This window comes from Haliotis rufescens, unplaced genomic scaffold, assembly GCF_023055435.1.
Source record: "Haliotis rufescens isolate VD_foot unplaced genomic scaffold, xgHalRufe1.0.p SCAF_34, whole genome shotgun sequence".
NCBI lineage: Eukaryota > Metazoa > Mollusca > Gastropoda > Lepetellida > Haliotidae > Haliotis > Haliotis rufescens.
Window position 1 is genome coordinate 4,524,021 of NW_025964046.1, and position 24,792 is coordinate 4,548,812.

General features: G+C 41.2%; 1 protein-coding gene across 4 annotated transcripts; it reads right to left on the reverse strand.

Annotated features, from left to right (window-relative positions):
- Positions 1-1,113: 1,113 nt before the first annotated feature.
- On the reverse strand, positions 1,114-24,683 carry LOC124115335 (G protein pathway suppressor 2-like). 4 transcript variants are annotated; one of them, XM_046476275.2, is made up of 13 exons: positions 24,505-24,683; positions 24,245-24,319; positions 20,835-21,008; positions 19,983-20,086; positions 18,616-18,743; positions 16,698-16,821; positions 13,132-13,246; positions 11,734-11,970; positions 9,852-9,961; positions 8,839-8,904; positions 4,546-4,653; positions 3,015-3,086; positions 1,114-1,523 (listed from the first exon to the last, which is right to left on the reverse strand). In XM_046476275.2, the coding sequence occupies exons 3-13, from the start codon at positions 20,926-20,928 to the stop codon at positions 1,485-1,487; spliced, it is 1,197 nt and encodes a 398-aa protein (XP_046332231.1). In that variant the 5' UTR covers positions 20,929-21,008; positions 24,245-24,319; positions 24,505-24,683; the 3' UTR covers positions 1,114-1,484. The 4 variants fall into 4 exon arrangements, with proteins under 4 accessions (XP_046332231.1, XP_046332232.1, XP_046332230.1 ...); XM_046476276.2 differs by having other exon boundaries at positions 24,131-24,319; XM_046476274.2 differs by lacking the exon at positions 24,245-24,319.
- Between the last annotated feature and the right edge of the window lie 109 nt (positions 24,684-24,792).

Genomic DNA, 24,792 nt, shown 5'->3' on the forward strand with positions numbered 1-24,792 from the left:
CGGTTCGCCCTGATTATGTTTCTAGGTTTGTCAGCACCATCTCCGTGCACGTGGGTTTCACCGAAGTGGTAAACGTCTGAGACCTGCATGAATTCTGGCTTTCCTCCCACATTAAGCTGACATGCCGTGATATAACTGGAATACTGTTAAAAGCGGCATTAAACCCAACTCACTCACTCCAGCAGAACCACAAACACCAGGATGTTCTTGGGGCAAATTGTCCAGTGGGGTATTCTGTGTGAGAATACGTCGTGGGAACTCCAGACTTGTCTTACAAGGGTTAAGCTTGGGCCAAAAGGTGCAAGCAGACTTGATACAAGTCATGTAATATTGTCATGTCTGTTGACTCGAATTCCAGGAGTTCCTGATTACCGTTACTCCAAGACAATGTCTCAGTATCACACACAGCACCAGCATGCAAGATAAAATAAACGCTGGTTTGTAGCCCGTGCCTAGCTTAATTTTATTCTAGTGAGCTATAATATTGTTATTCAGGTGTCAAATATGAAATTTCGAAAAAGGAAAGGAATTTCCTGCTAAATAAGTCAATCTACTTCAAATAGCTGATCGGTTGAACTCTGTGCACCATTTACACATATTCGTGTAGAGTGAACGCTGTATTCCAGTTATATTAGGCTAGTCGGGTTGATGTGGGAGGAGTGAGTGAGTCAGGTTTAACACCACTTTGAACAGTATTCCAGTTATATCACGGCGTGTCAGCTTAGTGTGGGAGGAAAGCCCGAAGTGATGCAGGTCTCAGATGTTTACCACTTTGGTGAAACCCACGGTCACGGGTATGGTGCTGACACACCTAGAAATATACCGTATTCGACGTAATAAGCGCTCTGGGCGCTCTCAAAATTAGAAATAGGGGGCTCTTATTAGAATGGTATTTTGGTGGAAAAAAAACAGCGTTGAAAGATAAATTTTGTGGTTTATGCTGACAGCCTGAAATGTTTATATACGACAGATATATCTTTCCAGAATTAAATTGCCCATAATTAAGGGTGCATATAACACACGAGTGTGTTTTATACACGAATAAATAAGTCTTGTGTACATTGATCAATCTGAAAGGGTGCTAATTGGGATTGTTCACAAGCCAATATATTAATAAATATCGCCGTGGGCGCTTATGAGAGTGGGGCGCTTATTACGTCGAATACGGTAACTGGGACGAACCGGGATTTGAAGCAAAGGTTTCTGGTGTGTCCTAGGATGCACAGTGAATTGCAGCACCTAAAACAACTCGGCCACTTGTACCCCTCACCCATGTGGAGCGCATGCACCATTTACACGCATGCATGTTGAGGTGCAGTCCTGATGCACGGCCATCGTGGTACACTTGCAGGGTCAGCTTTGTGATCCAATCATATGTCTGTCTCTCCCGGCTGTCAGTTTCTAGCCACATCTAGCCTCACATCTAGCCGGAATGTCACTAGTCCTGTGAAAGCATTCACTCACACACCAAGACGTCCACCTGGTCAGTTTGGTCTTCCTGCTTGCTGACTGTGATACGTACTCTGAAAGAAGGAAATTGCGACTGAGTAAGTGAGGTTAGGTTTTAAATCATTTTGAATGATATTTCAGTTACCAGCACGGTGCGGTACAGACTCAGTTAAACAAGAAAATCAGATACAATTGGTGTTTTTATACAGAAATAGTTCTTGGAACAGTTATTTCGGACAAAATATGAGGTTTATTGTCAAACAACATTGGTGCCGGACTGGCTATCGAATGCAGGTTGACCTTGTCCATTTCTACTCTGCCGACCTAGCCATTAATTTCTGGGCTCGATCGTAGCGCCACCAGTGGTTATTACAAACTATGTCTCTTTTACAGTCAGGTAACTCCCTTGCCTAGGGAAGATGCAAGCTCCTTCCCACCTTCGTTACACTCTTGGTAACATCGCTGCCACCAGTGTGGTCGCGACCATTACAAGAATCTTGAAATTTGCCCTCTAACCCCAAATAAAGTAACATTTATACTTTTGTTTTGTCTTTGGGAATGCCATCATATTTCATTTTGAAAAGGTTTACGACGGACCATGTTTTCCAGATGAATTTACTTGTTGTTTTAATAATCAGATTGGTTCGAGATTGCAGACCATTGGAAAATCAACAAACGTCTCCCTTACATTCTTACTATATCAATAACACGATAGTTTTAATGAAACAGAAATTCAAATTGACAAAGAAAGAAAGTAATTTATCAGCGATGAATGAGTGTATTCGGTGTCACGACAGTCGTCACTTGTTTGTAAACATAATGGTCATTCGGTTGCGAGTTCAACTCCAAGCATGGTTGTGGCCACCTATCACAGTGGGGAGCTATGACTGGTGGCAGCGATAGTATAGAGAGCTCCGTGAAAGGGCTATCGCTGTGAGGAGCTTGCGTCTTGTCAAGGCAAGGTAGTGAACTGACTAAAAGTCCAGTTTCCACATTTGCCAAACTAGGCTGGAATTTCTGGCCTTGAATGTAGTGCCAGCAGTGGCTATTATGAGTTATGTCCCTTTTAGAGTCAGTTAACTCCCTTGCCTCGGGAAGATGGTTACCGATGATGGGCATTCATCACCACTCGCCCCTTTCCGTAACCTGCAAGATGTCTCATCACCCTATCGATGAATGTTATGTGCGAAAATACGACAAACCAATCAGAATGCCCGTATGATTTCAAGTTCTTCGTCAAAGAATCCCTCAGAAATAATTTTTGATTTTACATATGTCTTGCATCTTAAAATATACCCAAGACACAGTTAAATGTGTTCAATCATACTGTTTAACTTCGCATGTCCCGATGTGCTTTAAATTGTATCTGAAATATATGTAATGTATGGGGAAATATATGTGAACCATTACGCAACGAGTTGACAAATGTTTTAGGTATGCCCGTTTGCGCTAAGACGGAGCCAGGTCACAAAAATGGCCATGAGAGAGTCACAAGTCGCTATTCGGCTTGTCCCGGAATAACCACGAGTTGGTCACGAACGCGATGATGGGAAGCGAGGTTGTACCTGTGTGGGTGGCTGGTAGGTGCTGGAGGGGGGTGCCTGGGTGCGGGCGGGGTACCCGGTCACTATACTGCCCTGGAATGATAGAACAAACATTAGGGACCAACCATTGGATGCCTGTGATTTTGTATCAGACTTAGATATTTTTCAGCTTCAGCTGCAAAGCCAGATATTTTATTATTATTGTTTGTTTGTTGTTTAATGCCGCACTCAGCAATATTCAAGTTACATGAAGGCAGTCTGTAAATAATCGAGTCTAGACCAGACCATCAAGTGACTGACATCATGAGCATCTATCTAAGCAATTGGGATCGATGACATGCATTAACCAAGTCAGCGAGCCTGACCACCCGATCCCGTTAGTCGCCTCTTACGACAAGCACAGTAGCCTGTATCAGATCTCTAGATGTTATGATTTTTTACATGAGCAGTATCTTGTGTGCAGGCTGCAACTTTATCCGAAGTCCGAAGCCCTTGTCTTGTAAACTTTCTTGGGATCTAGAAAGATCAGCTTATACTAGTCCACTCACTAAGACTAACACCTACAGTAATGCCACTCTACAGTTTGGGAAATAAAAACAAGGCAAATAGTGAGCAGGGCTCACTAATAAGCAAGACTTCGACTCCAACATATTTCTTAGTTCAAAACAAAGAAAAAAGGAATATTTTGTCAGAAAATCCACTTATCGAAAATAAACTTTCCACTGCACCTCTCCTACTGGTATAGAAAATGTACCTCCAATTGGAAAAGAATCATGAAGTTGTTTTCTGGTTAGAGGTCGCACAATTATTGAAGTAAAAAAAAAGCAAAAAAAAAGCTGATATTTTTTCAGAAAATCCAAAAATTGACATCAAACTTCTTAGTGCACCTCTCGTGTAGGTTCACCAAGTTTGAAAATAATCAATGAAGAAGTTTTCAAGTTATAAGTCAGACAAAACATTTCCTCTGAAGGATGGCCAGAGAGACAGAATTGTTTGGTATAACTTTATACCCTGGCCCTTTAAGGTCAGGGGTGTACAATAAACTCCAGGCTGCCATCAGGACCTACAGACTTCAGAAGCTGCAGAACCCGACTAAACTCTTCAGGCCCTCATTTCAAAAACTGCAGCACACTGTGACAAATAAATTAAAGCATAAATTTACTGCAGGCCACAAGGACCCATACAAATTTTGAAACTACGAGCCCGATCTACCTGCCGCGTTTCTACGGGCAGGAACCTATTTTGAACACTGGTGTGCAAGCATTAGACCAACTTCTCCCAGGACTCCTTGTAAGCATCTTGGCAACATGACATTGACCTTGACCTCTGGAGCCCATTCTACGAAGCAATCTTAACACTACGGAAGTTGGAAGTCTCTCATGAAGCCTTTGCGGTATGACATACAGGATACGAACATCTGCTTGTGAGATCACCACAGAGGTCAAGGTCAAAGTATCATGTGACATTAGCAGACTCAGTGTTAACCTAGCAGTGTGCAAGGAATGCTGGGAGGAACTTGGGTGACAAATAAAGGTGAAGGTCACTGGTGTACTTTGGAGGAGGCAGCTTGCTGGACTTGGAGCTGCTGCTGCAACATGGCCGCTGCTGCCGCCGTTGGCTGCTGCCCGGACATCGGGGGGGCCTTATTGCGCAGCCCACCCTGCAAGGCAAGCACACACTACTGACTACACAGACAGACAGACAGACCTACCTCAGAGTTTACCATCTTCAAGACACACCAACTTATTCCCATGTAATACCAATGACCTTGCACAAAATGACGAAACGTAAATAAAAAAAAATATTTATAATATAAATTTGCTTAATTTTTTTTATATCTTTTATAATAGATTGCATTTTTAAGATAAGATTATGAAAGAAATAAAAACCAAATTAACCCCAAAATAATTTTTGTCTTTCTGCCCCAGTCTTGACAAATTGTGCAAGATCATCGGTAAAACAATAAATCGATCTGTCTTAAATAGTAATAAGAATAGTTTTAAAAGCTTGCACTTCTAGCCATCAGAAACAAATAGGAAGCATTCTACCTAATGACTGTTCCCTGGTGGTAGTGTGATAGACACATACCTATACTGCTGCTGTATGGGTGAGACTACCTGACTGGTGAGGTGGTGTCAGTGCTGGGCAGACGAGTGAGTGTTAAGGCAACAGCATCTTCGTCCATCCAGTGCATTATATCTCCATATATAGGCTGGATCCCTCCATCATACCGTATTTGACGTAATAAGCGTAATAAGCGCCCCTTGCTCTAATAAGCGCCCACGGCGATATTTGCTGATATATTGGCTAGTGAACAATCCCAATTAGCACCCCTTCCGATTGACCAATGTACACAAGACTTATTTATTTGCGTATAATACACACTCGAGTGTTATATGGACCCTTAATTATTGGCAATTAAATTCTGAAAAAATATATCTGTCGTACATAAACATTTCAGGCTGTCACTATAAACAACGAAATTTATCTTTCAACTCTGTTTTTTTCACCAACATAATATTCTAATAAGAGCCCCCTATTTCTAATTTTGAGAGCGCCCAGGGCGCTTATTACGTCAAATACAGAAATAACTTTGTTTCAGAAATGACGTCTCCCTCCAAATCCAATACTGGTACCTTACTACTAACTTAGAAGTGTTCGAAATAAAGTGGGGGGATGGGTGTTTGTTTGTTGTTTAACGCGGCACTCAGCAATATTCAAGCTATACGATGGCGATTTGTAAATAATTTAGTCTGGACCAGAGTATCCAGTGATTGACATCATGAGCATCGGTCATGCCACAGTGAGCCTGACCACCCAATCTCGTTAGTCGCCTCTTATGACAAGCATGCGTTCCTGAAGACGTATTCTAACCGGATCTTTGGAATAGGGGAGGTCCTGGGGTCCTTGAAACATATCCCTATGCAGTTTGAATCCTTTGACACATCAAAACTTTCAACCTTTTCCACTAGGGCCCATCTTCCTGAGGCAAGTGAGTTAACTGACAATAAAAGTCCAGTGTCCACCCTTGCCGAACTAGGCTGGTATTATGGAGTTACATTTTGGCTGGACTAACGAGTATATGCATAGTCCAATCAAAATCGCACAACAAAATCGAAATTCGGTCGATTGCAAGATTTGCAAAGCATGTGCACCGCCAACTTGTTGTCAACTGACATTTTCTAAATCTTTTCATGTTTTTAATCAAGGTGCTCTCAGGATTTGATGCACTTCACGATGTAAGACCCGTTTTATCAGAATATAGATCTTGATTATCGATCAGATTGTCTTGACTGTGCACCGCCATTTTGTTTGAAGCAAATGCAAGTGATACGAGAGGTGGAATCTGATTGGTCCATATGAGAGGCATAGAAGGGACATAACTCTTAATAGCCACAGGTGGCGCTACGATCGAGCCCAGGAATTCCAGCCTAGTTCGGCAAGGATGGAAACTGGACTTTTAAAGTCACTTAACTCTCTTGCCTTGGGAAGATGACTACGGCTACGCAAAGACTCTTGAATTTCATGTCAATTTCGAACACAATTATTAAATCAAACCCTAGTTCTTGCTGCCGCTAAACAAAGAACTGAGGACATCTCATTAGGGGTCACGTCAGAACGACCTTTCATCCGACCAATCAGAGTGTCGCTTACCAGATTATGAAAGTGACAGTCGAAATGTGATTTCTAATCATCCAACCTCGAAAACTTTAACACGGGGTATTCCGAAAGATAGTTACGGGTTTAACGACTGAATCCATACAATCTAGACAATCTATTAGCCATTCAAGAATGTTCTTTTGTTCAGGTTAATTAATTAATAATTGTGTTGGAAACTGAGCATGAAATTCAAGAGTCTTTGCGTAGCCGTAGTCATCTTCCCGAGGCAAGAGAGTTAAGTGACTATTGATTTGAACCGGAAGAGACTTTCCATAGCCTATGACAATAGTGACTTAAAATCTTGGACATCTTGTTTCAATCACGAAACGAGTGTAATGTGACAGGACAACTATTTCCAACATGATGTCATTCAAACCGACCCATAACTGAGATATAATACCCTGGATGCACGAGGATGAGGCTCCAGGAGTGATGCAGAGTTAGTGTAATCACAGCAAGTGATGATAACACAGCATGAAGCTCCACACACCATCACAGGGCTAAAATAATCATTTCAACAGCAGCAAAAACCACAAGAAAACCTACATATTTAAAACTTTAACTTCAGTTTAATCCACGTTAGTTCTTATTCAATCTCAATAAAATCAGATCTTAGTTCTCGCTCCCGCTAAACAAAGATCTGAGGACATCCCATACGGGTCACGTCAGACTGACCTTGCGCGAACTTTGACCGACCAATGGAATGACCAATCAGAAGGCAGCTTTCTCGTGTTTTACGGCACTAATTTCAAATTGGCGACTACGCTTCGAAACATATTTTGACAAATTCTCGATTACAAATTTGAAAACTGAACAAAAGAACATTCTGGAAAGGCTAATAGATGGTCTAGATTGTATGGATACAGCCGTTAAACCCGTAACTATCGTTCGGAGGTTAAGTTTTCGAGGCTGCATGAACAGAAATCACATTCCGACTGTCACTTTCATAAGCTGTTAAGCGATGCTCTGATAGGTCGGATGAAAGGTCATTCTGACGTGAACCCTAATGGGATGTCCTCAGATCTTTGTTTAGCGGTAGCGAGAACTGAGGTCTGATTTTAATGAGATTGGTTCTTATTTGAAGAAAAGAACAAGTTCCAGCAGGTAATAAATACATACAATCATCAGACAATATCTGACAAAATACGAAGTCCTGGTATGAATCCAGTCTCCGTGCTACAAACGCATACAGACAAATCTTGTCTAACGAATGTGAATATTTGTCATTGTAATGGTAGTAACATCCCATTCTTTCAAAAAACTCAGCGTTTGCCCTGGAAAACTGACCACACTATGTGATACCAAACAAAAACAAGTTATTCATAGCAATTTCATTTTGTGTTCACTTTTTGATAAATCCAATTCATTAGGACTCGCACAATTTGGAGGTATGCTGCATTCCCCACTGAGTGAGTGAGTGAGTGAGTGAGTGAGTGGGTGGGTGGGTGGGTGAGTGAGTGAGTGAGTGAATGAGTGAGAGAGTGTGTGAGTGAGTGAGTGAATGAGTGAGAGAGTGTGTGAGTGAGTGAGTGAGTGAGTGAGTGAGTGAGTGAGTGAGGTCTAATCTCGCTTAAAGCAATATTCCAGCAATATCACTGTGGGGGACACCAGAAATGGGCTTCACACATTGTGGAGAATCGAACCCATGCCTTTGGCGTGACGAGCGACCACTTAAACCACTAGACTAAAACTCATTTTAAATAAATTCTTGAAAAACAAAAATTATACAATTTTGCACTCACCATTCCAACTGAAGATAAGTAACCATAAAATATGTAAACAGAGCCCTAAAGAGCTGTAGCTCACCATACAAATAGAAATAATTGTACCCATGTTTATAAGATTGAAATATTGAGCACTATTTAGAGACACCTGAGATTAGCATCTTTCAAACAAAGCTCCAGTTTGATAGGCCTTGTAGAGTCCCTGATGTCAAACATGCAGTAACACTAGAAAAACGGTGGTACAATGTACCTGAAGGTCAAAGGTCATCTCTCAGTCAGAAATCAAAACATGCCCCAAAATAATATTGTATGTTATTCCTTATACCCCGTACTTGACAATCATATTTCATAATGATACATGCTGAAAAAGACCAAGTCTTACATTTTCAAAATGGCTACCATATAGTCTCTAACAAGTCCCCAGGGGTGTGTGGCTGACCCTGGAATCATGATGTACTCACCCTAGGGAAAGGATACGCCCCCGCTGGCCATGCTTCAGTCTGGTAGTTGCGTTGTTGATCTCGAACCTTAAAGTAAGAAGTTGATACAGGTTGACACACAGCAACAATCCAAGGTGAGGTGAGGTGAAATGGGGTTTCACGTCGCGTCCAAGATTATTGCACTTATATAGCAACGTGCATGTACGTGTGTGTGTTTGTGTGGCTGCTTGTACTAGTCCGGACTGATGCCGATTTATAGTTCTAGTTAATGGTGGTCTGGCATAGAATCTCTTCAGGAACCCCTGCAATCTGGCAATATTTCACTGACAAACATGCTGAGGTGGGGGTCATTAAATGAGTACTAAGGAATTTATTTTAGCAAGTGCATCGTCTTGTATCGATACATAAAAAAACCATGGTGTTTCATATCAATACATAAAAGAAACCATATCGTGTATCGTCACATGAAAACTCACGATGCACTGATGTTTGGTTTCACCCCTATATATACCGAGCTGCCCTATATACCGAGCTGCCCCATATACCGAGCTGCCCTATATACCGAGCTGCCCAATATACCGAGCTGTCCTATATACCGAGCTGCCCTATATAACGAGCTGCCCTATATATACCGACCTGCCCCATATACCGACCTGCCCTATATATACCGACCTGCCCTATATATACCACTGCCCTATATATACCTACCTGCTATATATATACCGACCTGCCCTATATATACCGACCTGCCCTATATATACCGACCTGCCCTATATACCGAGCTGCCCTATATACCAAGCTGCCCTATATATCAGCCTGCCCTATATACCGACCTGCTCTATATATACCGACCTGCTCTATATATACCGACCTGCTCTATATACCAGCCTGCCCCATATACCGACCTGCTCTATAGATATATACCGACCTGCTCTATAAACCGACCTGCCCTATATATACCGACCTGCCCTATATATACCGACCTGCCCCATATACTGACCTGCCCCATGTACCGACCTGCCCTATATACCGACCTGCTGGATCTTGTACTTCTCCTCGTTGAATGTGGACTTCTGGGTGGCGTGGTCCAGAGGTTGCTGGATGGGGATGCCGGGATTGTGGGGAGACCCGATGTACCCCGCCGCTGGACAACACACAATGACACGGCACGGTCAGAAATAGGGTTGGCTATGATACAGATCATAGAGATCGGTAATCCTTAACTATACATTGATCAATTGTCAATAAATTTTGGTGAAGTAACTTTGAGAGATGCGCAAAAAGAATTCGAAAGAAATCAACATATTTCACTCAAATGGTGAGTGGTGGCACATTTATGCAGGGATTAGTTTGTGTACATTTGAGATATAACAAAAACAGTTACCGTATTCGACGTAATATGCGCCCAGGGCACTCTCAAAATTAGAAATAGGGGGCTCTTATTAGAATATCATTTTGGTGGAAAAAACAGAGTTGAAAGATATATTTTTCCAGAATTTAATTCCCCATAATTGAAGGTGCATATAACTCACGAGTGCATATTATAAGCGAATAAATAAGTCTTGTGTACATTGATCAATCGGAAGGGGTGCTAATTGGGATTGTTCACTAGCCAATATATTAGCAAATATCGCCGTGGGCGCTTGTTACATAACTCTGTAAGTCCAAGACTAGTAAAAGTCAGGCAGGTCTAGTGACATTTCCTTGTTTTGCAAAACGGCACTGAAAAAGCTCTTTGCTAGAAAGTTTTCTGTCGATGCGAGTAGCATGAAATGGTTTTTTTCTTACTATGGCAAGACCAATCTGTATGCGAATTATGTGCAGTTAATTTTTCTTGTATCCTTTCAGTCAATTCAGATGGGCTTAATTTTTCTTGTATCCTTTCAGTCAATTCAGATTGGCTTCACACTGTTGCAGAGTGTGAACGAATGAGTGAACAAGTGAACGTGTAGGTGAGGTTTTACGGTTTTACTCCACTTTTAGCAATATTAATATTCCAGCAATATCACACCTAGTGACACCAGAAATGGGCTTCACACATTGTACCCATGTCGATGCAGTGCTTTCGACATGACAAGCGAACGCTTTAACCACGAGACGACCGTACCGCCACACCGGTCCAGGGAACCAGTAAATGTTTAACTGACAGGAAACACGGTAATTTACCGTATACACCGTTATATGCATCTGGGTCACTCTCAAAATTAGAAAGAGGGGGCTCTTATTAGAATTTATCATCCAAAACTGGCTCCCACAGGAGATATCGCTTGGATGAGATCAAGCGATATCTACACTGTATTGTATCGCTGCAATGAAATTACATCACAATGCTTTGCAGACCATTGTGACGTCACTGGTTACCATGACGTCACAATCAAATGACATCACTAATGGCTCTGCTACTGAAGCTGTTAGCAGTACTTTTTACACTGAAAACTCTGCTAATTACTGTCTACAAATTTAAAAAGTTGGAAGAATGATGTTGGATGATAAATAAAATCTCACCCTCGTGTCTTTTGATATCAAATATATCAACACTCGTTGATAAAAGTGGCAAAAATCCTCGGCAATTTTTCCACTTTTATCAACTCATGTTGATATATTTGATATCAAAAGACACTGGGGTGAGATTCTCTTTATAATTTTGGTGAGGAAAAAAACAGTTGAAAGATTGTAAATTTTGTAGTTTATGCTGACAGCCTGAAATGATACAAAAGTTTGTGCGTATCATACACGACAGATATATTTTCCAGAATTTAATTGCCCATAATTAAGAGTGCTTATGACACACGAGTGCGTATTATACAGGAATAAATAAGTCTTGTGTACATTGATCAATCGGAAGGGGTGTAAAATGGGATTGTTCACTAGCCAATATACTGTATTAGCAAATATCGCCATGGTAACTGTCCCTACCTTGTTGCTGCATTCGCTGTATGACATAGCCTGGAGGGTAGCTCTCTATCGGCTGTTTCTGTTGATGTTGAGCATAATGGCTGGGATAAGAGGTGAAAGCTGATTGGCTGGCTGGGTTGTACTTGCTGGCTGGTGATTGGCTGCTTGAGTAGACCACACTCTGTTGTTGGTAGGTGTGTCCTGGTTGGCTTGCGTAGGTCACATGGACAGGCTGGCCCTGGGGGTAGTTGCCTTGTTCTGTGGACACAGTCACTTAGACTTGCACAAGTCTCTAAGGCAATAATTATTAGTTTAAATCGTAATTTCTAGATTATGTAAATAATAAGAGCAAGTTGTCACTATAAGAGACTGGAGTCCACATATCTAGACTTGCCTATTAGGAGGATAGAATTACTACACATCCATGGATTATTCTTTCAGTGCAGCCTTGGAGCAAGGCTTAGTCACTTAGGTCACTTAGGTCACTGAGGTCACTGGAGGTGCTCTCTGTGCGAAAGCCCAAGCATTTCATGCAGGGTGTTATCTACAACTCCAAACTAACTACCTTGGTGGCACAATAGTGAGTGAGTGAGTTTGGTTTAACGCCGCTTTTAACATTATTCCAGTTATATCACGGCGTGTCAGCTTAATGTGGGAGGAAAGCCCCAAGTGATGCAGGTCTCAGAAGTTTACCACTTCGGTGAAACCCACGAGCACGGGTATGGTGCTGACAAACCTAGAAACATAATTGGGGCGAACCGGGATTCAAACCCACAATCATAGGTTTCTGGCATGCCTAAGGGACGCAACTCTGCACAGCGAATCGCTGTGCCTTAGATGACCTGAAATGTTTATGTATGGCAGATACATTTTTCCAGAATTTAATTGCCCATAATTAAAGGTGCATATAACACACGCGGGCGTATTATGCGCGAATAAATAAGTCTTGTATACATTGATCAATCGGAAGGCGTGCTAATTGGGATTGTTCACGTGCCAATATATTAGCATATATCGCCGTGTGCGCGAATACAGTAAATCCTGTCTTGATTCAGTTGAAATAATGCAAACAAATACTTGAGAATCTACATGGAGTTATAAAAAAATTGAATACATAAGTAGTCTTAAAATTATGTGCCAGAGAGTCGGGCAGGTGGAGGAAAATTTCATGCAGCCTGACAGAAAAGTTACCAGCCACGGGCAGCAGGCAAGCAGTTATTTCGGACACTACATGGCAGGGTTAGAAACTAACAGTTTTCGTCCACTAGTCCTTATAATGATAACACACAGCAAAACCCTTAAAAAGGGCAAATTTCTACTAGTCCTTATGATACCTTTACCATTGGGCAGTTTGGCCAGGACTATAGGACTAGTGCCAGTTTCTAACGCTGCATGGAGTACATAGAAAGTGTGACGTACTGAAGTCAGCCTGCTGGTGCTGGTAGATGTGAGTGGCCTGTTTGGCGGGGGTGTAGGAGTAGGCCTGGTACGACGTGGAGGGGGGAGGGGACGGACTTCTTGTGCGCTTCACACCCTGCAACACAAAAAAACCAACTGTCATACTAGCAGTGTTCCCGTTTACCGGTAATTACCAGTTTTTTATCGGAAAAAATTAGGCTTGGACTGGTAATTCATGTGACTGCCAGTCCCTGTGGACCGGCAAATAAGGCACTTATAAATCTTTGTTGAACAAAACATCTGTGATATTCATTTAAGTACATTTTTCAAACAAAGTCAGCTTGTCTGTTACCATCAGGCTTTCCCCTTGTCTATTTCTAGGTTAAATATCCAGTTGCAGCGATTTTTTCTCGAAATATTAAAAAATTAAGAGAAAATTGTGACTGAAGTTTGTGTGAATGACGTATAGATCTGACTAAGTTACTTCAGAGATGCCATCTTTGCACTGAACATGATGTTGAATGAATTAAAACCAAATAATTTTCATACGTTTTTTCATTTGTTGAAAGTTGGGACTTGCAAAAATTAGGGGGGACTGGGGGGTAATTTTTTGAGTTTCCAGTCCACAAGGACTGGCAGTTTCAAAAGACTAGACCCCCAAAGTTAAGAATTATGAATATTTTTGGGGAAATTTCAAAGAAATTGCGTGCTCAGTCTTCACCACAAAATATATCCCCCAAAATATTAATGATCCTTAGGTGAGGTGAGGTGAAATGGGGTTTAACGTCGCGTCCAAGATTATTGCACTTATATATAGCAACGTGCATACACATGTATGTGTGTGTGTGTGGCTGCTTGTACTAGTCCAGACTGATGCCGATTTATAGTGCTAGCACACTGAGATACCATGCATTAATACCCCACTCAGACACAGTATACTGATTCCGAGCTGACCAGTCCTTGTTTTAGCCCCTTAATGCTGAGCGCCAGACAGGGTAACAACAAGTACCATCTTTTAACGTCTTTTGGTATGACGCAGCTGGGGATCGAACCCCAGACCTTCCGCTCTCCGGGCGGACGCTCTACCACTAGACCATGGAGGTGGTTTAATGATCCTTAACTTTTGAGGGTCAGTATATATAAGGCAATATTGTTTTGTATCAAAACATGATCTCATGAGTGAGTGAGTTGGGTTTAACGCCGCTTTTAACAGTATTCCAGTTATATCGCGCCGTGAGGAAAGCCCGAAGTGATGCAGGTGTCAGACGTTTACCACTTCGGTGAAACCCACGAGCACGGGTATGGTGCTGACAAACCTAGAAACATAATCGGGGCGAACCGGGATTCGAACCCACAATCATAGGTTTCTGGCGTGCCAAGGGACGCAACTCTGCACAGAGAATCGTGGCACCTTAGACGACTGGGACACCCGTGCCCCCTGATCTCATGATACAACACTTGTCCTTTTATAAGGATGCATTGTTATGCATTTCAAACAATACTTCAGTGACCGGCAGGACATTTCCGTTTCAGTACCGCCATACATTTCTGTCTATGGACATTGATCATTGCACTTAGTCTTGAAGCTCAAACAATAACATGTTCAAACTATATACATGATATATGTAACCAGTTCAAATCATATGTAATCGGAATTAAAAACATGAACAATTTTGTAAGAATGAGTACTGCAGAAGTATAAACAAAATGGCAGCCGATCGGCGATTCAGTGGTTGCAATGATGAAATAAAATTGTGATTTGTCAGTCAAGGTAAAACTGGTGATGTGGTTGGGAAATCCTAATCGCTGATACTTGTATTGCAGACAATCAGAAGTCAAAACCTGTGTCTTTAAAACAGAAATTCCACAAAACAGCCTTATACGTGTAGAATAAAACAAGTCAGAGGGTCTTAAATCTCATGACAACGTGAGGGGAAGTGTTTTATTTAACTGACAAGCCCCAAAAAGGAACTGAAAACAATATTTATCAACATTTTAATGTTTCAAACATACTTTCCATAACCCTTTGGAAACGGGCGTAAAATATCTGCTGCGGGCGTTGGGTACTTGAAAAAGGCATTCTTAAAAGTATTTTGATTTACCAGCGCCTCCTAGTGGTACACTCACTGGGCTACAGATACGAACGTTGCGTGTTCAATCCTCAGGAATATAAATAAATATTTGTCATTTGATTTTACATTTCATTACATTGTGTTCAAATGCGAGAAACATTCATATGTCAAGATAATAACGGAACTTGTATTAAAAAATCCCCAGGATATTAGATAAAATCCCGGGGATATTACATGAGTTTCCGGAGATATTACATAAAATCCTGGGGATATTACATAAAATCCCGGAGATATTACATGAAATCCCGGAGATATTACATAAATTTCCGGAGATATTACATAAAATCCTGGGGATATTACATAAAATCCCAGAGATATTACATGAAATCCCGGAGATATTACATAAAATTCCGGAGATATTACATAACATCCTGGGGATATTACATAAAATTCCGGAGATATTAATAAAATTCCGGGGATATAACATGAAATCCCGGATATATTACATAAAATCCTGGAGATATTACATAAAACCCGGGAATATTACATGAAATCCCGGAGATATTACATAAAATCCCGGAGATATTACATAAAATCCTTGGGATATTACATAAAATCCCGGAGATATTAATCCCGGGGGTATATTACATAAAATCCTGGGGATATTACATAAAATCCCGGGCATATTCTATGAAATCCCGGAGATATTACATAAAATCCCAGAGATATTACATAAAATCCCGGAGATATTACATGAAATCCCGGAGATATTACATAAATTTCCGGAGATATTACATAAAATCCTGGGGATATTACATAAAATCCCAGAGATATTACATGAAATCCCGGAGATATTACATAAAATTCCGGAGATATTACATAACATCCTGGGGATATTACATAAAATTCCGGAGATATTAATAAAATTCCGGGGATATAACATGAAATCCCGGATATATTACATAAAATCCTGGAGATATTACATAAAACCCGGGAATATTACATGAAATCCCGGAGATATTACATAAAATCCCGGAGATATTACATAAAATCCTTGGGATATTACATAAAATCCCGGAGATATTAATCCCGGAGGTATATTACATAAAATCCTGGGGATATTACATAAAATCCCGGGCATATTCTATGAAATCCCGGAGATATTACATAAAATCCCAGAGATATTACATGAAATCCCGGAGATATTACATAAAATCCCAGAGATATTACATAAAATCCCGGAGATATTACATAAAATCCCGGAGATATTACATAAAATCCCGGGAATATTACATGAAATCTCGGAGATATTACATAAAATCGCGGAGATATTACATAAAATCCTGGGGATATTATCTAGAATTCCGGGGATATTATAATATCCATGTTTATGAGATTTAACCTGACTGGAGAACAGTAGGATGACATGACTTGAGGTTTATACTGAGAGTAAAAACATGCCAGTTTCAGGCACCAGGGTCGTGTTCATTGAAGAGAAAGCAAGGTGACACTCACGATGATAGATGAGGGAGGTTTGTACAGTGCGGGTCTGCCAGAGATCTGCTGTATCATGACGGGGTGGCCGGACACAGGGATGCCGTGGGAGGGAAAGCCTTGCTGGGCGTGCAGCAACATCTCGCTGCAACCATAATGTCATATTTCAGGGGACCAGAATTTGACAACTGACCACAAGATGACCATCTCAAGAACAGCTGGCCTGAACCTTCCTCAATCTCATTAAAATCAGACTTTGGTTCTCGCTACCGCTAAACAAAGATCTGAAGACATCCCATTAGGGGTCACGTCAAAACGACCTTTCATCCGACCAATCAGAGCGTCTCTTACCAGATTATGAAAGTGACAGTCGGAATGTGATTTCTAATCATGCAATTTCGAAAACTTTAACACGGGGTATTCCGAACAATAGTTACGGGCTTAACGACTGAATCCATGCAATCTAGACCATCTAGTAGCCATTCCAGAATGTTCTTTTGTTTAGGTTTCTAATTTGCAATCGAGAATTTGTCAAAATATGTTTCGAAGCGCAGTCGCCAATTTGAAATTAGTGCCGTAAAGCACGAGAAAGCGTCCTTCTGATTCGTCATTCCATTGGTCGGTCAAAGTTCACGCAAGGTCGGACTGACGTGACCAGTAATGGGATGTCCTCAGATCTTTGTTTAGCGGAAGCGAGAACTAAGATCTGATTTTAATGAGATCGGAACCTTCCTTAAACAGTCATTGGCTGTAATTGACTGCTAATTATACAAAAGGATTCATAAATGCTTTAGACTTTCTGCGTTGTAGGTACCCTTTGATGCTTAGTACCCCTCATCTTCCCGAGGCAAGAGAGATAACTGACTATAAAAGTCCAGTTTCCACCCTTGCCAAACTAGGCTGGTATTATGGAGTTACATTTTGGCTGGACTAACGAGTCTATGCATAGTCCAATCAAAATCGTGCAACAAAATCGAAATTCAGTTAGTAAACTGTTGTGCAGATTTCGGTCGATTGCAAAATTTGCAAATCATGTGCACCGCTAACTCGTTGTCAACAGATATTTTCCAAATCTATTCATGTTTCTAATTAAGGTGCTCGTGTAATTTGATGCACTTTGTGATGTAAGACCCGTTTTATCACAATATAGATCTTGATTATCGATCAGATTGTCTTAACTTGACGCTGCCTTTTTGTTTGAAACATATACAAGTGATACGAGAGGTGGAATTTGATTGGTCCATATGAGAAGCTTAGAAGGGACATAACTCGTAATATCCCCTGGCGGCGCTACGATCGAGCCCAGGAATTCCAGCCAAGTTCGGCAAGGGTGAGAAGGACTTTTAAAGTCAGTTAACTCTCTTGCCTCGGGAAGATGAGTACCCCTAAATTATAGCTAAAAGTGGCCAAGATGAAGGAATATACCCCTATATTGAGCAAGTGAATTGTTTTGACACCTCTTTTAAAATTATTATTCCTTGGGAGGAAGGCCCAAGTGATGCTGGTCTTAGTCGTTTACCAATTTGGTGAAACCAACAAGCACGGGTATGGAGCTGACAAACCTAGAAACATAATCAGGGCAATCAGGGGATTCAAACCCACGATGACATGTTTCTGACGTGACCCAGGGTGAGGTGAGGTGAAATGGGGTTTAACATGAATACCCCACTCAGACACAGTATACTGACTCCGAGCCGACCAGTCCTTGTTTTAGCCCCTTAATGACGAGCGCCGGACAGGGTATCAACAAGTACCATCTTTTTACGTCTTTTGGTATGACGCGGGCGGGGATCGAACTCCGGACCTTACACTCTCCAGGCGGACGCTTTACCACTAGACCATAGAGGCAGTATCGTGACCCAGGGACGAATTCTGGGCGCATTAGACGACTGAGGAGACAAGTGGTCCCTGCATAGTGAGAGGTGTAAGGGGGACTGACCTCTGCTGCTCCTTGATTTGTGTCCGTCTCCGCGTCTCGTCCTCCTGATGGAGAACCTTCTTGAGGCGAGAAAACAGGTCATGCTTCTCCGTCTTCAGCGTCTCCAGCTTCACCTCCAACTGCGACACCTGCAGCACAAGTAGGGGTGTCATTGCATATCGGGATATCAAGGTATCGATTACTTTTCAATGTTTTTTTAGATCAATGTAGATGTTGTAACATAGCGAGCAGTTATTCACACAGCAAGCAGTTTTTCACATGTATTGTTATGTGTTAGTAGTTTTACATCTTCCCGAGGCAAGGGTTGGTTGGTTTGTTGTTTAACTCTGCACTCAACTATATTCCAGCTATATGACGGCGGTCTGTAAATAATTGAGTCTGGGCCAGACAATCCAGTGATTGATATCATAACCATCAATCCACACATTTGGGATCGACGACATGCATCAACCAAGTCAGCGAGCCTGACCACACGATCCCGTAAGTCGCCTTTTACGACAAGCATAGTCACCTATTACGGCAAGCATGGGTTGCTGAAGACCTATTCTACCCCAGAATCTTCCCCGGGTCCTGAGGCAAGGGAGTCAACTGACTATGAAAGTCCAGTTTCTACTCTTGCCGAACTAGGCTGGAATTCAGGAGTTACATTTTGAACGTGTTGACTGGACTAACGAGTCTATGCATAGTCCAATCAAAATCGCGTAATGACCTACACATCCTGTTCGTAAACAACATTGATTTCAACGTGCAGATTTTGGTTGACTGGACAATTTGAAAAGCATGGGCACCGTCAACTGGGCATCGACAGATATTTTCCAAATGTTTTCATATTTTTAATCATGGTGCTCATATGATTTGATCACTTCGCGAGGTAAGACCTGTTTTTATGACAATATAGATCTTGATTATCGATCAGATCCTTTGACTGGGCGCTGCCATTTTGTTTGAAGCAAATGCAAGTGAGTGAGTGAGTGAGTGAGTGAGTATGGTTTTTATGACGCTTTTAGCAATATTCCAGCAATATCACGGCGGGGGACACCAGAAATGGGCTTCACACATTGTACCCATGTCGGGAATCGAATCCGGGTCTTCGATGTGACGAGTGAGCACTTTAACCACTAGGCTGCCCGACCGCCCTGCAAATGCAAGTTATATGAGAGGTGGAATCTGATTGTCAAAAGGAGGGACATAGACTTGTAACAGCCACTGGTGGGGCTACGGTTGAGCCACGTAATTCCTACGTAGTTCGGCAAGGGTGGAAACTGGACTTTTGTAGTCAGTTAACTTCCTTGCCTCGGGAATTAAGATGCAACCCTTACTGCATTTCTCGATATCGACTATGTATTGTACTGTTGGAGGACACTCACCTGTTCTTTAGTCTGTTCCAGAGTGAGGCTGTCTTCCTCCTCTTTCTTCTTCTTCAGTTCTCTCTCCTTCCTCAATCTCTCCATCATGGCATCCTGCTCTTGTTCTGGAAGACAGAGAGTAACCATGACAACACATCATAAATTTAAGTATGAGTCTTTGTGGGTCTGACCATCACTGTCAGTATGATTTACCCTGAACTTACCAGTTGTCACAAGCTAAGCTTACAGACTGAGACAGATTACTGGACAGAGGCTTCCGACAAGTTGCTTAAAGATAGTCATCAATCATACTAAAAAGCTGGAAGATCTACAGTAACCATGGCAACACATGGTCGAAATATGTCGCAGCTGAATTCCATTTCTTTATACATCAGCAGTACAACATCTTAAATTTATCTCACAAAATAAACAATTAATAGATTAAACATTATAAAGTGGTGGTGAGGTGAGGTGAAATGGGGTTAAGCGTCGCGTCCAAGATTATTGCACTTATATAGCGACGTGCGTGTGTGTGTGTGTGTCTGCTTGTACTAGTCCAGACTGATGCTGATTTATAGTGCTAGCACACTGAGATACCATTCCGCAGTTTAACATGAATACCCCACTCAGACACAGTATACTGACTCCGAGCCGACCAGTCCTTGTTTTAGCCCCTTAATACCGAGCGCCAGACAGGGTAACAACAAGTACCATCTTTTAACGTCTTTTGGTATGACGCGGCTGGGGATCAAACCCCGGACCTTCCGCTCTCCGGGCGGACGCTCTACTATTAGACCACGGAGGCGGCTCCTCAAAAAGTTATCTGGAGCCCTGCTATGATCTGTATCAGCAGCCAGCCCTACACACACCTACCTTGTTTCTTCCTCTCCCTCTCCTTGAGGATGTGGCGTTTGAGGGCGTGGTACATGGTGCGGGTCATCTTGGGACGCTCAAGCAGTGCTGGCATGTTGGTGCGGGGGAACTGTATACCGCGGCGCTTCTCCAATGCAGATATTGACCGGCACTCTTACAACAGGTACTATATGCCTGGAATGCAACACAATATAATACAGTCAATCTTGAAATTAACGCGAGCGTTATTCCAGTTATATCACGGCGTGCCAGCTTAATCTGGGAGGAAAGCCAGAAGTGATGCAGGTCTCAGACGTTTAGCACTTCGGTGAAACCCACGAGCACAGGTATGGTGCTGACAAACCTAGAAACATAATCGGGGCTAACCGGAATTCGAACCCACAATCATAGGTTTCTGGCGCAACCAAGGGATGCAACTCTGCATAGCAAATCGCGGCACCCTAGACGACTGGGCCACCCGTGCCCCCCTAAAGAAAAAAGACTAGAGGAAACACACATTGCAATTTCAGTGTTCCCGTTTACTGGTAATTACCGGTAAAATTAGGCTTTGACTGGTAATTTGTTGGTTGGTTGTTGGTTGGTTTGTTGTTTTATGCCGCACTCAGCAATATTCCAGCTATATGACGGCGGTCTGTAAATAATCGAGTCTGGAGCAGACAATCCAGTGATCGACATCATGAGCATCGATCCACGGAAATTGGGATCGATGACATTCTTCAACCAAGTCAGCGAGCCTGACCACCCGATCCCGTTCGTCGCCTCTTACGACAAGCATAGTCGCCTTTTACAGCAAGCATGGGTTGCTTAAGATCTATTCTATCCCGGATCTTCACGGGTCATGTGACTGTCAATCCCTGTGGACTGGCAAAGAAAGTACCCTATAAATCTTTGTTTTTGAACAAAACATTGGCTCTATTCATATAAATATATGTTTCGAATGAAGTCAGCCTGTCTGTTTCCATCAGGGTTTCTGCTTGTCTATTTTTAGTGCAAGCAAATCACATTTCGCTTTGCTTTGAGGTTAACTATATATTTGTAGCAGCTTTGGCTTGTAATATTAACAAAAATAAAGGAGAATAATGTGACTGAACTTTATGTAAATGGCTTGTCGATTTAACGAAGTTACTTCAGAGATGACATCATTGCATTGAACATGATGTTAAAAGAATTAAAACCAGGTAATTTTCATACTTTTTTTTATTTGCTAAAAGTTGGGACTGACAAAAATTAGGGGGGACTGGTATTGTTTAGAGTTGCCAGTCCTGGTGGACTGGTAGTTTCAAAAGAAAACGGGAACACTGAATTTTCTTAACCTGTACACCAGTCCGGTGGGACAATAATTTGATTGAGGTGAGATGTTTGGTAGTGACAGTAGCAGGATGAAATCTAATAATTTATTATTATTTTATAACTTATGTCAAAATGAACAACATAAAACTTCTCTAGACACTAAAATGAAATATTTTTAATATACTCAGATTTTAAAAGAATACATTGTGATTCACTTGAACAGATTTATCCAGGAGTTTAGGATTGACTGGAACTTTTGTATAGCTATAGCGACTCAGAAGTACCATGTTACATAGATTTATAATCAGATTAATCTTTCTGTCTGTGCATAGATAAGATAACCTATAGCCTGGAATTTAATGCAAAAACAGAAAACATGAACTAGGTTGATCCATTAAATGTTTAAAATTGAACTTTTTACCATCTTCTTGTCCATCGTAACCATGGTAACCTTAGTAAATGTAAGTAGGTCAATGTTTGTGTGGTAGTGAATTATTACACAGTGAAGAATGAAGTATCGATATTTAGATTATCAAAGTAGCTCAGACCCGTGAAGATTCCGTGGTAGAATAGGTCTTCAGCAACCCATGCTTGACATAAAAGGTGACTAAGCTTGGGTGGTCAGGCTCGCTGACTTGGTTGATGCATGTCATTGATCCCAATAGCGTGTATTGATGCTCATGATATTAATCACTGGGTTGTCTGGTCCAGACTTGATTATTTACAGACCTCCGTCATATAGCTGGAATATTGCTGAGTGCGGCATTAAACAACAAACCAAACCAAAACCATATGTAGCATATGTGAATGACATTAAAAATTGACTGACTCATCAATATCATGATTAAGAACCATTTTACAGGAATATGTATCGTCCATTTAATTGATATTTATGACATGCAGTGATCTGTGATTACGAATGCGAGCGATAACCTGAAAACAACTGACGCAGAAATACTTAGGAACAGGACGTCGACCTTTCTGAAACTTTGTTTGTAAACAATAAACAATAACCTCAAGTTTTCTCGGCTCTGCTTGCCTTATTTCGTTTCTGCTCTAGAGGGACATTCCTTTTTTGGTAAACACTTATTCTGAAATAAGAACAGACTGGCCTAATGCAAAAGTTTTGGTGCACTTTACATATGATATTATTCTGCATTATTATATAGACTTCCTACTGCAACTGCGACAGTGAGGTGCAGGTTAGTATTTTGTAACTTAGCCGTAAGAAAAAAACCCTGATTTCTCTTTAATTTGCCTCTTTTAAAAAGCAAAACTGAAGCCAGTTTAAACTGTGCACTGCTTGTGTCGCCTGCTTCACTCTATTGTTTTGGTTGATGAATGAATTAGGCATGTGACGTCACACTCGGAAATTATTTAATGCATGATTTCAAAAACACACTGAACCAATGACGTACTATCTGTCAGGTATGAAATAACCAATAAACACGATAAACATGATAAACACTGAATAAGTTACCAAATCTAAGAAGTAGATTTTGAGTTTGACAGGTCACTTGATGCAGTGTTCCCCCTGGCTTTTGAAACTGCCAGTCCTTGTGGACTGGCAACTCTAAAAATTACCAGTCCCCTCTAATTTTTGCCAGTCCCAACTTTCAACAATTAAAAAACATATGAAAATTATTTGGTTTTAATTCTTTCAACATCATGTTCAGTGCAAAGATGTCATCTCTGAAGTAACTTAGTTAGCTCTATACATCATTCACACAAACTCAGTCACAATTTTCTCTTTATTTTTTAATATTTTCAGACAAAGTCGCTACAACTGGATATTTAACCTAGAAATAGATAAGGGGAAACCCTGATTGTAACAGACAAGCTGACTTTGTTTGAAAAATGTACTTATATCTGAATATATGAATATCACTGATTTTTTGTTCAACAACAAAGATCTATAAGTACTTTATTTGCCAGTCCACAGGGACTGGCAGTCACATGAATTACCGGTCCATGCCTAATTTTACCGGTAAAAATCTGGTAATTACCGGTAAACGGGAACACTGTTGATGGCGAAAGATTCTCATTTAATCAATTCGAGAACCCTGGTTACACCACCGACACATGGCAATATGATCTGTGTTGATGAGAAGATAACTAACTTTGCAGTATTTCGTTGAGGGGTGGATCTCCACATTAGACGGGTTATCTGTCACTTTTTGTTGACATTCTTGGCACTGAAGCGGAAATAAGGATATTTAAGGTGATGGATGGAATTCCTGCCACGTATTTCTGTTTTGATAAATATTTTTATAAATATGTTCATGTACAGATCCAGCGACCTCGATTTCTAAATAGTTCAGTTTGAATCTTTGAATGTCAACAAATTCGTTTTTGTAGTCGGCACATAAAATAGACATACCTTCACTTGAACAAGGTTTTTGTGACTTTAATAACTTCCTCTTTCAATACGTCATATATTTGGAGCTCCAAACAATCTGATTTTACGATATATTTGTAAAACTTTACATTTTACGACGAAACAAGAATCCAAACACATTTTCCATTTCCGGGGAACTCTTCAAACAGGAAGCTGAATAAGTTGGAACCGGTTCAGATATAACGATATTTCATTGGTCAAACCCAAAACCAATCTCTAACCGGTTTGTGAAGCATTGACTTGAACAAGTCGCGTTGTCTGAATGCAAGT

Excerpts from the sequence above, each read along its gene's own strand:
- LOC124115335 (XM_046476274.2), bottom strand. The coding sequence starts at position 20,928 with ATGCCAGCACTGCTTGAGCGTCCCAAGATGACCCGCACCATGTACCAC. Across the intron at positions 18,744-19,982 it reads TGGAACAGACTAAAGAACAG|GTGTCGCAGTTGGAGGTGAA; the intron begins GTGAGTGTCCTC and ends CTTGTGCTGCAG. Across the intron at positions 4,654-8,838 it reads GGGCGTATCCTTTCCCTAGG|GGTGGGCTGCGCAATAAGGC; the intron begins GTGAGTACATCA and ends CTTGCCTTGCAG.